This window comes from Protopterus annectens, chromosome 15.part0, assembly GCF_019279795.1.
Source record: "Protopterus annectens isolate FY-2018-M chromosome 15.part0, PAN1.0, whole genome shotgun sequence".
NCBI lineage: Eukaryota > Metazoa > Chordata > Ceratodontiformes > Protopteridae > Protopterus > Protopterus annectens.
Window position 1 is genome coordinate 677,072,242 of NC_056749.1, and position 17,863 is coordinate 677,090,104.

Genomic DNA, 17,863 nt, shown 5'->3' on the forward strand with positions numbered 1-17,863 from the left:
TCTTGATGCAAATAATATTCTCATTTGGGAAACTGTTTATTTACCTGAGGCTGTCTATAAAGCAGTTATCACTTCATTGGTACATTTGTGCCAGGTCTGCAAAAATGTAAGAATAATGTTTGATCTTAACAAAAAATGCAGTGTTATTTGCCACAAATGACTTAGTTTATGATGTAATTGTGAATTTTACAGGTCTAGATGGAACTGTCTCAAAACAGTTGAGTCCATTAAATGCCTTAGGTCTTGGTAGACCCTTTACTTACTTTTTCTACTGACAGCCACATTGTGTGTGATATGATTACCTTAACATTCTACAAATTTAGTTTCGTCTCCAATCTGCTATTTACTCAATGTCACCATGAAGTTGGGAAAGACATACTTCTATCCTTCCCTGAATGCTCCCTTCCAATCATTGGGTTCACATCCAAAAAATGTACAAAACACTAAACAATGCAGAACATCGTCTATTTACTCAAAACTGCTGCACCATTGTCATTCCATTAAGCAGGGAGGCGATCTCCATATTTGTCAGTGTCACTCTCCTGTTCTGCTGCACATTCCTATAGAATGTTTTTCACATTCATTACAATGCCTTCTAAAAATTCATCTGCTTTGTGCAACACCCCCAGGTCTCGGGCTACTGAGGTATTACACTTATCCATTTACTCTTCTCTGCTGAGAGGACCTTTTCCTTTTTGACTTTTCCACAGGGAACTCTCTTTTTAGCACACTTTGTGACTCGTACCAAGCACATCAAGCTGTACCTGCACCAGCAATTTAAATGGAAGTGCTTGGGATTTGTCATCTGATAACTTCCATTTTATTCTCTGCCTTAATTTGCAATATACTGAATTTAAAGAACGGGAGTATATTATTTAATTGCTCATTTCTTAGTCCATGTGTTATTTTGTATCGCACTATTCTATATGAATAGTGTATGGATGTGATGTACACCTTTGTTCTTACCATATTTTTTACTTCTTTATTTTGCAAAAAGTTTGTGATTGAAAATGGGCTGCAGTGGTCCAGTTCACCTCCTGTTAAAATAAATAAATACATGAATAAATGAATAATTAATAAAATAAAAGTACCATGCCTTATTCATTGAGGTGTCTATCGACTTACCAAAGAAATTGTGTAATTTTGCAGAATACTATTCATTTGTATAAATGGGAGAAGTGGAAGGGACAAGACCATACACGATATTATACAGTAGCCCACCAAATTTGAATGAAAAGATTCCTTCTTTGACCTGTTGAACATCCCAGTTTCAAGTTTGTCAAGATACATACACATATGTATGTGATCCAGTATACTATAAGCAAAAAACCCAGAGAAAACACAAAACTTTTGCCAGCCTTAATTTATCCTAACAGATGTCTTAACCAAAGTTCAATAATGACTAAAACCAATAGCTCATTTAATTAGTATAACTTCAGTAATAGGCAATTAATCAGTTAAAACATCACTACATCTACCAGATAATGAGACAAATTAAATATCCACTACACTTTATAGATGATATGCTGAATTCATCTCTGTAATAAAGTTTCATAGTTTAAAATATGCTGTTATTCTACTTTTAACACTAATGTAGCATAGGTGTTTATTAGGCTAACGACCAGAAGGGCCTTTTTAAGCCTAGCTATGCATCCCAAATCTCTGACAAGTTCTGATACCCTTGATAAGTGTAAGCATGGGCCTGAGAGATGAACCATTTACAGGTTACCTGTGTCCATTAGAGACTTAGGTGCCAAACCAGGGATGAATTTCTGGTTTCACATCCAGTTGTCCAAGTTGCACTTGAATTGGGTTAGGGAAGAAGTCTGCTTCACATGGATGGGGAGCCTGTTCCATAGATGAAGTAGTCTCTTTGATATATAGCTATCTCTCCAGCAAGTCCTATTTATATCACAGGCAAGGTTTAAGTCTTTAAAACAGGTAATTCTGGTGCTGTTTATTTTGTGATTTGTGGGAGGTCCATCAGAGTGGGGTCTAACAATGCCCTGTATGGCAGGCATAGATCTCCCCTCAAATGCCTGTAGGAGACAGAATACAGGGATAGGGCCTTGAGGCGGTCTGCATAGGACATATTACTTACGTCCTGTATTCCTATATTTTACCTCTAATATGAGGCAATGTAAACAACTGTATATTTGATATAGTGAACATTTCCTTGGTGTAAATTATTGAGATGACCAACCCCAGTTGTTGGTATATAAATTAGGTGAAGTATTGATTTTGTAGCTTTTGTAGGGCTTTGACCAAGATATTAGGTGGAAGAAATTTTAGTTGGCAGCAGTTTTGTTTTGTTTTATATCTGTTTGCTGTATCTCACTTAAGACCCAGCAGTCATCATGCTTACTACTGCTGAAAAGATTTGAACAAATTTGTCCCTATGGTTTTTGGGTGATTCCAACATCTTATACCTTCCCCTAACCAATGTTGGTCATTGATCACTTCAGTTTCTATCTGTGCAACTGTGGTTGAAGATGAAACTGAGTACCAGCAGTGTGTGTGATCTTATTCGTAGACTGAGAGGTCAGATGCCTTTTCCCAGGTTATAGGAGGAGGCCATGTTTATTGTGGTTTAAACTCAATAGCATTCATGAGGCTTTATCCAGTCTGGATAACAACTTTATTTCACAGAGAACCGTTCTCCTGATTCATGGTTATGGGCCACTTACCTAAGACCAAGCTCTGAAGGTTTAATCCAGTTAACTTTGTTGTTCAGCAGGTATGTCATGACTGTACTAACATCTTTGTAAGGCCCTTTAAAACATAAAAATAGGATGATACTGAGAATACATTATAGTGTCCTCACCTAAATGGAGTGTAGTTTGCCATTTAAAAGGGGCTAAACAAATGCTAGCACTTACCACCTCACTCAGGACAGGCAGCAGGAGACTTTAGGTTTAATTTGATGTTTATTATAAGGTGTGAGTGTGGGATTCTGTGTCAGGAGATGTATAACCTGCTAACTGTAAACCCAATTTAAACTTTTTAAGCAATATATTTGTCAAACCTGCTGATGGCAACATAGAGAAAAAAAATATTTTTTATAGTGGTAAATACCCTTTATAACTTCTCAGTGTGTATGGGGGGGGGGTGCCTTTCGCACCACATAACTTAACTGCACTGCATAGCTGAACACCCTGCCTAGGTGAAAAAAAGGTGCTCCTATGATGAACATTCATGCAGCACAGCAATCATCTTTAAAAGCATTCAGGGACTGCTCTGCTTGGCAAGAGGGGCTGAAAGGATTGCATTCAGCTGGAGTGGGTTCTTTGAATAGTAAATCCATAAATTTGTGTAACAACCACAACTATATCAATCTGTGGCAATTTGTGTAAGTGCTTCAGCACTGGGATTTATTAAAAAGAGAAAAATCATTTTTCTGGCCATTGACTCTGTGCCATAATTCAGAATCCAATGGTTCTAGGAGCACACTGCTGCACAGTGGATTAGAGCAGAAATATGATTCTGTTAACAAATTCTAATGTCATTACTGGAAACAAGTTTATCTAAGACAGTGTTCTGAAAATCAGACCCACATTTTCTTATTTTACAGAACAGAGTGCTCTTTGTTAAGAAACTAGCCTTTGTGTTAATTTGTAGCTGTGTTTCTGGGTAACCATTTGAAAAGTTGGGACCCGCAAGAGTGAGTACAAAATACAGAGACAGAATAGCAGAAAAACAGACTTGCAGACTTACATATACTAAGTCAGTGATGGCCATTTCTCAGAATATTTCCTTTTCCCTGTGGAATTGTGATCTTAGGTTAGTAGATATAAGTTTGGGGGGTAGGGAGATTTTCCCCCTGGAAAAAATAAGTTTAATCAAGAACAGTGATGTTCTACATTTGCTGTTTTCCTGTGTTTTCAGTGTTTTTTTTTTTTTTTTGGCTCATCAGCACTCAGCATTTCGAGTGCCGATATTTCAATATGGAGCCATGTTTTTGCACTGGCCTGTGAAATGTTTCTTTGTACTCATAAGAGCTAGTCACATGTCTTATTTTATGTATTTATTGGAATTTGTTACATTGTTTTTGAAGCATTTAGAAAGCAAAACATCTGAAAATTATTTTTGAATGATTTGTTACTTACATTGTTTTTGTTAACAGAGAATATTAAAGCTTTCATAGTTGATGTTTTAGACATTTTCAAGAGCCACAATCCCCCCCAAAAAAAACACTTTGAACAAGCCTTATTAGTTAAATGAAGTAGTTTTCATACTTTATTAATCAGTGTAGAGTTCAAAATAGGATCTGTGAATGTAAAATTACTGTATGCAGATAAAAAGTGAATCATTTGACGTATTTGGGGCAGAATGATACAAGGATAACTTGGTATATTGGTTTTTCAGCTTCACTTTTACAGCTCTGTTTATGTCATAGAGTAAGTTGCCATAGATGGTGTCTTATGCCAGGGAAATGCCATCCATCTACCTGTACCATGACACCAATATGTTTATACTTGTTGTGTCAAAGGTAGATATTGCCAGCACAGCTATCTGGAATTTTGTAAATAATTATATGTCATTTGTGAATATCAACATGATCTATATAAGATGCTTGTGTTTGTATGTCATGTGTATATCGAACTGCTGGTACAGAAGTATGTGTTGAAAAAGTTTTTGCAAAGTGCTTGAAATGTGTCTACAATGTACCCTACTGGAAAAGAACAGAAATGTACATGCGCTATTGTATCTGTTTAGATGTATGTATTTTAATAGTGGAAACTGGGATACAGGAGGTTAACCTCAGTCTAGTAAATTTTAGAAAAGTAGCTGAAATTAAATTACTTTATAGGCTAGGCTAGAGACACACAGTCTGTGTTGAGAGGTTTTCAGTATTGTCTTGGGGAGTGTTTTATTGCTTTATGACTTCCAGAATTTGAAAAAGATGTGAGGAAAAAGCCCTTGTCTGTGTATTTTTACAGGTAGATGCTAAATACTACCAGCTGCCATCAATGGTTGTTTTGGGCCTGAGGACTAGAAGTCAGATGACAAATGATGTCATTCTGCAAGCTAGCCCAACAGTAATACTTGAGATATTTATTTGAGAATTCTCTGAGAGAGAGAGAGACAGCATTCTGTATTTTGTCTTTGACCTGACTACAACAACTAGAGAAGATCTATTCACTGCATCTGCCATGCTCTGTAAGTAAGTTTCTAGGGAATAATAACTCTCTTAGATATAGTCAGGAATATAGCAAAACCTAGTTTAATATTTTCTTCATTTATCTGAGACTGTCCTGCAATGTTGTTATAAATATTGCTTTTGATTTTGAACTCTGATGTCATTGTAAATATATATTTAGTATTGTCTTTTTTTTATTATTTATTATTAAATGTATTTAAACATTTCATTGCAGCTGATCTGTCTAGAGATATTTAAATTCTGAGAGTACTTGCATATTTATTTGGTGACACTGTGGGCCACTCCTAATAGCCTTGCCCTTGGTCAAACTACCATTTGTGTTAATAGTAACATTGCACAGTGAGACTGAACACCATTTGTTAAGGGCCTTAAAGTAGCTGGTAAGAAGCTGGCTGGTTGCAGTGATAACTACCTTATAGTCTGGGCAAAAGGAGGCATAGTTAGTAAACCTGTGCCAGCCTTTACCAAGTGTGTGTGTGTGTGTGTGTGTGTGTGTGTGTGTGTGTGTGTGTGTGTGTGTGTGAATCAAACCTGAATGAGTGTGTGTGTCAGCTACTTGGGCAGGGACATGAAGCAGTGGTTGGACAGAGAGGGTGCTGGAGGTCTTGGCTTGGCTACTCAGCTGAGATCTCAACTCTATAGCTGTGCCAGTGGGGAGTCCTTTTGGGGATCTGGAGAAAGATGAAGAAACCAGCCCCAGACTGACTGTGGTCTCTGTGTGCTCTTAAGAGAAATTGCACTTGATGCAGAGAGCAGCATCTGGTAATACTGTGTGTGTCCCTTGTCATCCTCTCAGTGTACACACCTCACTAGTGCCAGTGGTGAGGATTGAGGCTCCTTGATTATGGGTGCAGTGGTGGGGCGTCACACTTGTTATAAGCTAAAATACTGTCATCAGAAGGACTTTAATAATTATTCTGTGGCCCACCATGGGTCACAGATCTACCAGCACATGTCCTAAACATATATATTTTTTGCAGTAATTGGAGATGGACTCTGGATGGAATGTATTATTCAGAAAGCCACTTACCCTTTCTAGATTTGTGTAACATGTAAGGGAGGGTTACCTGCTCAGGTATACTGCACCACTTTCTAGGTGTCAAGACATTTCTAGTAATGACCCTTGGAATACTCCATGGAGACCAGCAGAGTCCAAATTGCATGCTTCACTCTGGAGCAACGTAAGACATCAACTATTTTTAACTATCCAGTGCTTGATTGGATATTTTTTACCCTGTATTTCCCAATATTCATTATATAATTGCCTCATATTTGTTAGCCTGTGTTTATTACTGTGATTTGTTTCTTGCAGGAAATGGCTTCCATATGCTGTTTATGATAACCATTGCTATTCCTCTCCATCCAAACATAGGTTTACTCTCTAATGATATACGTTTGATTCATACAGATGTTTCAGTTTAACCTCTGTCAGATTTTAGTGGCTGTGAAAGCCCATATTTTACTTCTTAATATATTTTTATTGCCCCCTCCCCAGGATTAGAAGAGCAATTGTTACACATCTTGAGTGATAAGGAAGGAATCCAAGTTCTTGATTATAATTGAAAGAGGAAATACATTCATTATGGACTGGAATCTATTTACTATGGGATTTTCTACTCATTTTGTAACTGTAATACTTTGCATTGAATATTTCACATTTGTTACTTTAATCATATTTTGAACTCTTATTTTATATTAACTAAACTAATGCAAGAAATGTAATTATGTTGTATATATTTATAATTAAGATATTTGGTAATGTGTAATGCACTGTTTATATTTTAAGGCTGGTGAAAAATCTGAGCAGGAATAAAGAACGGTGGATTTCTTACAACAATTTGCTGATAATAATTGGTGATGCAAAATCAACCAAATCTTCAGGTATGACTATTTTCTTTCCTGTGATCTCTTATCATAGCCAGCTCATCAGTGTTTCAGTTTATTCACAGGTACGCAAACATTTAATGTACTAATCTATCAATAATTAGTTATTTTCACATCTCAATAATGAAATGCCTCTAATGGGCAACAAGACTTCTTGTTTTCAGAGTATATTTGGTGAGACTGCATATCCAGACAATAAAAGCACACAGTAAATAAGACACATAAATCATAAAACAGCAAACTGTACACTTATGAGTGAAATGTCATTAAATATGGCGCGAGAGGAAACAAGATAGCATTCTTTATAGGTGTATTTGTGCATTACTGAGAATGTTTGGCAAAAAAAATGAAAGAAGTGAATCATCTTTAAATCACAGCAATTTAATAGGGACAACAGCAGCCACGGTTCTGTAAATATTTAGATGTACAATGCACATCTCAAACAAAGTATTAATGCTAGTACTGTGGGTAAAACTGGAGCTAGCCATCACTCTGCACTGGCTGAGGTGGAGCTATGAGCAGTCCAATCAGTGTGCTTATTTTTGAATACAAATGAACCATCATTGTATAATCTTTTTTAATAATTTATTTAGTCTGCACTGTAATGTTTTGGATCATATCCATTTTATTGCATCCATACTAGAGAACATATGGTGAAGCTAGAGGAAGTATTGAGAATATGAATTATGCATGTTTGTATCTTAAAACAAAACTGTTAGTGCTCACATGTGGTTCACACCCTATACAGTCTAAAGTATGGACGGTCAACGAGGATTCAACCATTGAAGCTGTTACAGGGATGAAAACGTTTGGATTTATTTATTATTATTATTACAGGTTCTTACCAGATCTGCCAACCTTGTTGAAAGGCACAAAATGGAGTGCCGCACTCACGTTTTGTTTCTTGCTTGTGTAAATATACATTGATGTTCAGATGGCTGTGTTGTCTTATTTATGCAAAAATAATGATTCTAAAGAAAATAAGTCCTTTGGAAAAGTCTGACATATTGGCAAATATTCAAACCATTTCAGCTGTACAGCTGTGATAGCACTGTCCACCAGGACATTTAGAGAAGTAGCAATTGATATTTGTTCTTTGGCTGTGCATTCTACAGCATAACTGTTTGCAAAGACAAACAAAGTTTAATGTGCCTTTGGAAATAGATATGTGTTTCTTTTCCTTTCTTTTTTTACACTTCTTCTTCTTTCGACTTTTCCCAGTTAGGGGTCGCCACAGTGGATCACCTGTCCGCTAATGACTGGCAGTGGAGTTTTACGGTGTTGAGTTGCTAGCCCAGCACCCAACCTTTCACAGAAGGCACACACACGTATCCATTCACGCCTAGGGCCAATTTAGAGGAAAATTTCATCAAACAAGTTTCACATTGTTTTTCACAGCGGTTCTTGTCAAAAACATCTTTTAATTACACTTTAACAAAAAGCAGTGTGAAAATGCTTCTGCATATGATTTCTTACCCATGGAAAGTAAGCATATTTTTGTATTTTGAATTGAAAAAAGTGTTGAAGCACCAATGTGTTCTACTTCTTTTCAGGAAGACTCTGTTCATTTTGGCTGAGCATGTCAACACTTCACCCAGCAACATCTCTAGATTTGCACAGTAACTAGTCTGACAATTGCAAGCTCTGGATTTCAAAGTCTGAGCTTTATTCTACTGTGAGTTGACTTGCATAAGGCCAAACACAGTTCAATATTGCACCATTCTTACAAATCATAATGCAAGGAAGCTACAAAGTTATTTAACATTTTAACTGCAAAAAAAGTAGATGGACATGTCAGCAGTCATAGGATATTAATACCTGGCATATTGTGAGACAATGAAAAATCTTACATATATATATATAAATATATATATATATATATATATATATATATATATATTTAAGGAGTAATTGTTTACTAGAGTATAGATCAGAGTGTCTGTGAATTTGTTAATTTGCATAATTCTCTGATAAAAGAATTGTCAATGCATTGACAAATGATTATGATTATTGAGAGTCTGATTTAATACACAATAAGGCATTGGCCATGTATTGTCCATGTACAGAGCGAGTAAAACAGCAGTCAGTTAAAAGACCTGCATAAAGAATTGAAAGTTTACTGAACAAATACTGAAATTGGTTATGAACATAAAATAAAATGCTTATTAGCAAAATAGATATAAAAATGACATCCCCAAGTAAGCTAAATTAGCATTTAGCTGCCTGCACAGCATGCTGTTCCCACCATAAGAAAAAAAGCAATGGACCGATCATAATCAGACTTATAGATTTTGTAGGAGCTTCAATCATTTGTCAGTATTTGTCAGGGATATTGCAGCCTCAAAACAGACTCTTTGGGACATCATATTTGAACTCCTAGATGTATGAGCCATGCTATGCAACATTAATTACCACTTCATACCGAAGTATAGAGCATCCTCTGAGTTCTCTTCTGAGCATGATAGATAAGAGAATTGAAGTACCTTTATCTGCACTTTTTTTCAAACAATACAGTATTTAAATTGATTTAACTGTGTTGCAGGAATATTAACTGAACTGGAAGTTTTGACTCTACTGCTCAGTTAGTCTCACCCACCCTCCCTGTTTTTGTTTTGGTGTTAATCTTAGTGGCCTTGAAACTGCCCGCCCCTCTTGTAAATTTGTGTTTGGATACTCCTTCTAGGCCCATCTCATTTGCTCACTCAGCTGAGTGCAGTGAGATCATATTCTGATTTCAGGCACTCCTACTGTGTACAGAGAGCATCTGGAAAACAGAAAAAAAAAATTTAAGCTTGTTTCCTGCCTTTCCTGTTAAGTGGTATAGACTGTTTGTAGGCTTCTGAGCCCCCAAGCCCTTCTGTGTTGGAGGGAAGCCTTCTAGCTTAGTTTTTTTTCTTATATCTAGCCAGTTTTCTAGTTACAGCACTCAAATCTGTTTCTATGAACTTGGCACTTGTTCAGAACTCATTGTAAGCACTACATAAGCTGCAAATTACTACAGCACTCAACTTTCCACACTTGTCTAGTGGAAAGCAATTTTTAGTACTTAATAAATAAGCACTTATCCAGGCATGTTAAGGGTCAGCTCCCAGTGATTTCTCCTGTCTACCTGATGAATCTGGGCATCTTGGGGCAATGCAGCAATTGCCTCATGTACACAGACAACCCTCTCCTCCTACCACCCAACACTACAACCTGTGAGCGATGCACTTATATAGCCAAACTGCAAGCAAAGCTCTGTTCACCCAAGACTGGACTAGACAGTCAAGAGGAGAAGGTAAACACTTGCATCACAACACACTCATCACATAGTTCCTCAAAACCTACACCACCAAAACACACACACAGAAACACAAAACACACACCTACATTCGCGGAGGCTCTCAATAAAAAACTGCCCAAGCATCAGGGACATCCAAAGCATAAACGCAAGCAAACTCCACCCCCCCAACACAACCCAAATGACACATAGCCCACAAACTCAGTGTGCCACTCAACCACAGCCCATAAGGCATAACAACGTACCCAACACTCTAGTCATAGGTGACTCTATAGTCAGGCACACTGATGTTCCACTCACTAGTCTAAACAAGGAGAAAGTTACTGTCAGCTGCCTGTCAGGTGCCAGGATCCGCCACATAACGCATGCACTCGGGTCACTCCACAATAAGTACAAATATGACACTGTCATTGTCTATGTTGGTGTGAATGACTTGAGACGTACCTCCCTGGATTACATAAAAAGAGACATGGAGGAGCTCTCTGATCTTGTATCTAGGCAGGTATGACCCTAACCCTGAGTAGCATCCTGCCATCACCCAGAATGATACCACAGTACAAGGACAAAGTGATTGACTTCAACAATTGGCTAAGCTTTTGGTGTCATTCTAAGGGGATCCAGTATTTGTCTGCCTGGGACGACATGATCGACAGTCCACGATGCTTTGCCGGAGATGGCCTGCACCTGTCGCCCTTAAGATTCCGGATACTGGCTAAAACTCTTGCCACCCCTATAGTGCCTTTTTTTAGGCAAGGTTCAAATGACAAATTCACCACCGTAACAGGTACAAGCAAGCAAAATCTGAGGATAATGCTACTCAATGCTAGAAGTCTAAACCTCAAAATGCACTCACTCGAGGCACTCCTTAAAATGGAGAAAATTTACATCTGTGCAGTGACAGAGACCTGGTTCAAAGCTCCAGAGAGCACCCCTGCATTACCAGGCTTTAATTCATACCACACCTTTCGGCCACCTAACCCAGAAAGAAACACTAAAGGCAGAAGCGTGTCCATATTCATTAAGGATATCCACACCTCCAGGCTAGTTGCACAGCATAATGCATCCAAGATTATCCAAGTGTAACTAACTCTGGGCAAGACCGCAATCCAAATTGTAGCTTGCTACAGACCCCCTACCATGCCCCAGGATTCACACTCCTCATTCCTTGATACACTGGAAAGTATTAGGGTACAACCCAACACCCTAATAATGGGCGATTTCAACTACCCCACCATTAACTGGGAAAACTACTCATGTACCAACTCTTTTGCTCAACGTTTTCTAGAATTCATAAATTCCAATGCCTTGGATCAACTTATTCACACCCCCACCAGGGGCAGCAATATCCTAGACCTGGTCATTACCAACATGGGAAACCGGTGTTCCACACCAGATGTCAATTTCTCGTTGGTCAGATCCGACCACAAGCTAATCAGCCTAGACATCCACATCCCACCCCCAGCCCCAATTAGGGAAACCATCGTAAAAAACTTCTCAAAAGCCAACTTCACACTTCTTAAGACAGAAGTGGCAAACTTCATGACACCCATGCAGACGGACAATAGAGGTATGACTGCCGAATGCTACAAAAATGCACTTTATAAGCACTTACACGAGTGCATGGATCATGCTATCCCTAATAGAACCAAGATGTTATCCTCCAAAAAAAGGAAGCCAATCTGGTGGTCCTCTGCCATAAACAAACTCTACAACAGAAGAAAGAAAGTGTTGCAAAAAAGAGTAAAATCCCATGACTGGAGGAACTCCCTGGTCAACCTCAGTAAGAAGCTGAGATTCATCATAAAATCCTCCAAAGCTAGTTATGAAAACAAAATTGCCACTGACTCTAAAGACAACTACAAAGCATTCTGCAGCTATGTCAAGAATCTAAATGGGAACACTCAGATCTGCTCTGAGTTACAGCATAATGGCACTAAATCTACAGAACCAACTGATATTGCCAACATCCTAGCAGATAGGTTCAGTGCTAACATTACCCCCCTCTCACCCCCTAGAGGGCACATCTCTATACCGAAAGAATGCAAAGTTCCTATAATCATGGCTGCACAGGTAAAAAACACACTCTCCAAAACCAAGAACACAGCATCCATGGGACCTGACAATATCCCAGGCTGCATTCTACACGAACTACAGAATGAACTGGTACCCTACCTAAGCACCATGTTCAATAATAGCTTCAACTCAGGCTTTGTACCCACTGAATGGTGCACCGCGACAGTTATCCCACTCCACAAAGGGGGAGCCACGACGGACCCCAGGAACTACCGCCCCATTAGCCTGACGAGCCTGGTCTGTAAGGCCATGGAACATATCATTGTGGAACTCATAAACAAAGACATTGGTAATCTCCAAACTCTGGACCCTACTCAGTTTGGATTTGTAAAAGGCAGATTATGTCTCCTAAACCTGATTGACTTCTTTGAAGCAGTCACCAAAGCCATAGATGAGGGTAAAATGGTTCACACAGCTTATCTAGATCTCACCAAGGCTTTTGACACCATCCCCCACTCTGGAATTATAGATAAACTCACTAAACTAGGTATAAATCCCTATGTCACAAGATGGGTTGCCAACTGGCTCATGGACAGAACCCACACTGTGAAAGTAGCGGATTCCAAATCCGACATCAGACCAGTGACAAGTGGAGTACCACAGGGTTCAGTCCTGGGTTCTCTCCTGTTTGGTATCTACTTCTCTGAAGTGCAGGCCAACACAGAAGGTCTTTGGCTAACAAAGTTTGCAGATGACTGCAAACTAGGAGTCATAATCGAAACTCCTAACGATGTGGACAAACTACAAAAGGGCCTCGCTGAGACAGATACCTGGTGTCAAAGCCATGGCCTGAAGCTCAATGCCAAAAAGTGTATTGTCATCCCCTTTGGTAAAAACTCTGTACCCATGAACTACCACATTGCTGGTAGTCTACTTAATGCCGAAAATGTGATGAGACCTTGGGACACAGGTGGACAGTAGTCTCTTCTTTGATAATCCCATCGCCACAGTGGTCAGGAAATCCTTCTACGTGGCTCATCTCATCACAAAAGGATTCTCATCCAGAAAAAAAGAGGTCATTGTTTCCCTCTACTCATCACTCATTAGACCCATTATAGAGTACAACGCCCCTTTTGCTATGTACCTCACAAGACATCTAAAACAACTGGAAAGTCCACAGAAATACCTCACAAAGAGGATTACTGGCCTCAAACATATGCCCTATGCAGACCGCCTCAAAAATCTACAGCTTTACTCCATCGCATATCGCTTACTCAGGGGTGATCTCTGCCTAACATACAAAGCTATGTCAAACCCAGAGCTGTTGGACATACTCCACTTAAAGAAATCCCAATCCCTCCGAGCTACACGCTCTAGGGACCTTAACCTTATCACCACAATAAACAGAACATGCTGGAGGGATAGATTCCTGTCCCAGAGACTTCCCATACTCTGGAACAGACTACCTATCTATGTCAAACAGAGCTCCTCATTAGCACTCTTCAAGAAAAATCTTGATGATTGGATGGGAAATGGGAAATTCACCCCGGGGATCACTTCTGTGGCTCTGCTCGACAGGGGCACAGGAAAATAATTTTCTTGGGTGGCGAAAGCCAGGGTACGTTTTTTGGCTAGGCATGTATGTTACTTGTGTGTTACTATAAAATTTGAAATAAACGGTGCTACCGGTTTACGGATTACTTTTGTACTTTTTTATTAGTTTTCAATGTTCGTAATTTTCGTTCATAGTTTGTATGGGCCCTAGGCCCGATAGCCTTGTACCTACCTATGAACCTATTGTAACATGGACATACAAAGCCAGGAGAAAATAACTTTAATATCTCAAAATACAATTCCTCAAATCTTTCAGGTATAACTCTTCCTCACTGCAGTATAAAACTAACTATCTACAGCACACTTTTTAAATACACAGAAAGATATAACCAACCTATGAAAATACTTAGTTAAATAGTTTCTTAAAGCAATACATTCTGAAATAATTAGTTACTTAAAGCAATACATTCTCAACACATCATACCTAAAAACGTTTGCTTACAATGTAAAACATTTAAAACATTTCTGGGTCCGACTTTTTTTGTGTTTCTTTTGTTGATTTTCATTAGCCGTTGACCACATTAACACAGTTTTTGCTGGTATTTTATGGTTTGAGCTATTGTAACACCTTAGATAAAAAAAAAATTCCCTTCAAACACAGTACCTTTCTACTGGGCTACGGTGGACTTCAGGTATCCAGCATTAAACTGACTGACCTACACTGAGAATGGTTATCATGCCCATTGCTTCCTTAACATTATAGATTCTAACTTATATTACAATCATCAACAGTCTTAGTAAGGTACCCGGTGTTCTTGATCTTCTTCATAGAAGTACGCCCACTTTTACGCACCCCCTTATGTATCATCCTCGCTTGTTAAAACAGGCCATAGATCCATGATATTTTATGCAGTTCCTGTAAAGCTGGTGGCACTTTGCCTGCAAATGTCTCTATGTTTATGGACTTCTCAAAACCAAATCTTCTTCAATTACTTGATTACCTAAATAAATTCAATTGTAATCTTCCTTCTCCAGTGGGTCCTGTTCCTAAAGCTGCTACTTATGTCTCTAACTTCTGTTCCCACTGAAATAGTTGTATTGATAAGGATGTTGTTATATGTACCAAATATAATATAAAGTTTAAAAATAAACCCCTACAGGGGAATATTAGAATAAATAAATTGTATAACAAGAGAAACAAATTACTTAATTCTTCTGAGAGGTCTGATTTCGCATACCTTAAGAGCACACTTAAGCAAACTATTAGCAAGCTTAAGAGAGCCATTAGAAAGCTTAAAGCTGAGTAAGAACTTAAAATAGCCCTTAAAACAAAAATTAACCACAAAAGAAGGTCTTTCCAATTTAACCTATTTGAAAAAGTCATTGAAGCAGCGGATAGTAGTTATGTAGTGCATACAGCATATCTAGATCTGAACAAGGCCTTTAGTACTATAGCCATACCCCTCAACCTCTTGGCACAAGAAATCTGGACACAGGCAAAAATATTGGGGGGACAAAGGCCCTAAAATAGGGACAAATTTCAAATACTACTCATATAGATTTGGAAAGTTGCTAGAGCAATAGTTATTGCATTGGTATGCATTTTTCAGAAGGATATGAAGTCAGAAACTCAAATGTTTGCCATTATTTATTGACTTCAGTCCTCAATGATTTTTCAGAAAACCACACATTTTTTGAGCAGCAGGCCAAACATATGAGGCAAATTTGGGACATTCTGTGAAAATCTGGACATTCGAGAGGTATGACTGTAGCCAATACAGGCATTATTGGCAGACTTGTAAATCTGAATATAACTCCTCATGTTATATGATGGATAGCTAACTGGTTGTCTGACAAAACCCATGTGGTTAGAGTCACAGGTGCTACTTTTGAATGCAAAAAAAGTTACAAGTGTGCCATAGGGCTTAGTGTTGTGTGCTCTGTTATTTGAAACTCATTTTTCAGACCAGCCATCCTACCCTATGGTTATGTAAGTGAGTAGATGGCTGCAAATTGGGTGTTATTTGATCCACCACTGACTCACAATTGCTCCAACATTGTTTAGACCATGTTAAACACAGGCACAATGATGGTGGTCTCATATTAAATATAAAAAGAAAATGTAGTATCGTTCATTTTCGTAAACACTCACAGAGGTGACATACTTCTCAAATGTGACACTTTTGTAAGGGATCTAGGCACTTTTGTTGAAAATTCCTTATGTTTTTGCCATCATGTCTTTGCAAAAATTGGTAAGTATTCTGTTTAGCTCATCTGATTTCTATTGGTATCATAGGATCATAAGAGGTTGCTATGCTATTGACCCAGAGGTCATTTCAAGCCTAGCCGTTTCATCCCAATGTAATACCATAGATACTCTAGTCAATACCCAGGATTATATTTATTAATGACTGCCCATTTCCAGGAGGATTGTGGGCATTATCCCTCGTAAGAATTTATGGTGCCTCATCCAGTCATAGGGGTTCCTTTTGAACAGTGTCATAGAGCTGCACTGTTTCACATTAATTGGCTGCCTATTCCAAAGAGGCGGCAGTCACTGGGAGACAAATCTGTCCCTCCAGCATGTCCTGTTCAAGTTGCAGGCCATATATAGGTCCCTGGAATGGGTAGCTCTAGCCCTGTTTGATTTACAGACATGCAGCAATTCATTAGGTTTGGGTCGGAGATTGCTCTGTAAGCCAGGCATATGTCTCCCCGAAGAAGTCTAGATGATACTGAATATAGTGACAGGGACTTTAGTTGGTCTGTGTTAGGCATGTGTTGCAGTCCCTTGATCTTCTTAGTTAAAAACCTTTGAGGTCTCTCCAATTGCTGCAGGTGCTTTGTATGGTACATGCTGAAAGGGGTGATATACTTAATTATAGGCCTGATTAGTAACGAGTATAGAGGAGATACAACCTCCTTTGCTCTAGAGCTGATGCCTTTGCTAATAAAGTGTGCTATGTAGAAAGCCTTCCTTACTACAGTAGACACATGGTGGTCAAAGTAAAGGTTGCAGTCTACTTGTGATCTCATATTTTTTACCACTTCATAGGTAAATATAGGTTATTGTTTTTAATTTGATAGTGTGAAGGGACATTGTTTTTCCCAAAGGAAATGATGATGCATTTCTTTGGATGCAGTTTGAGACTGTGACCAAGACAGCAGTCGTTGGTCTGCGTAAAACCCTCCTGAAGAATACAGACATCATTTCGGGATTCAGTAATTGCATCCAGTTTGCAGTCATCCACAAACTTGTCAGCCATAGCTCCTTAGTTTTGGCCTGAACTTCTGAGAAGTATATACCAAACAATAGGGGGCCCATATAATAAATAGAGGTATCTCCTGCAGATCCCAAAAAATTCCCTTATTTTTATATATTTGAATCTTATCAAAACCACTACTGAATATAATGCCAGTTTTGCTATGTATTTATCTAAAGATATCCCCTAACTTGAGTGACCTCAGATTCATAAAAAGATCAGTGGCCTCATAAATCTTAGTTTTCAGTACAGACTGGCAGCCCTGTCTCTGTGTTCAGTCTCTTACAGATTCCTACATGGAGATCTATGCCTAGCCTTTTGAGTCATAAAATATCTGACTCTCTTTAACCTTTTTATTTGCAGAGCAGATAGTTCCTGGCATACCCAGTCAGAGGAACTATTCAACAACAGATACATAAGAGACCTTGACTTGATAGATTCCTCTCACCTTTGGAATAAACTTTTCATTACAGGCTCTGGAACAGATAGCCTGCACCCCCATAAGGGGCTCAAAATGTCCTATACACAGTACTTACTAACATGGGGGGGTCACTGCACTAACCCCCCCCCCCATGTGATGCCTTTCCCTAGTAAGGTTGGACAATAAATCAGTCTCGTTCGAAGTAAGTATTGGACCTGACACTCTACGAAAAAAAGTTTCCAAAGCAAACTATAGCCTACTAAGTGATGGTATAAAAAGTTTTATAC

General features: G+C 38.6%; 1 protein-coding gene across 1 annotated transcript in view; it reads left to right on the forward strand.

Moving 5' to 3' along the window:
- MCF2 (MCF.2 cell line derived transforming sequence) overlaps window positions 1-17,863 on the forward strand; it is a 1,891,050-nt gene that overhangs the window by 1,800,723 nt on the left and 72,464 nt on the right. The window contains exon 29 of the mRNA XM_044057533.1: window positions 6,948-7,042. Coding sequence (XP_043913468.1) covers window positions 6,948-7,042 — 95 coding nt within the window. The remainder of the gene's footprint in view (window positions 1-6,947; window positions 7,043-17,863) is intronic.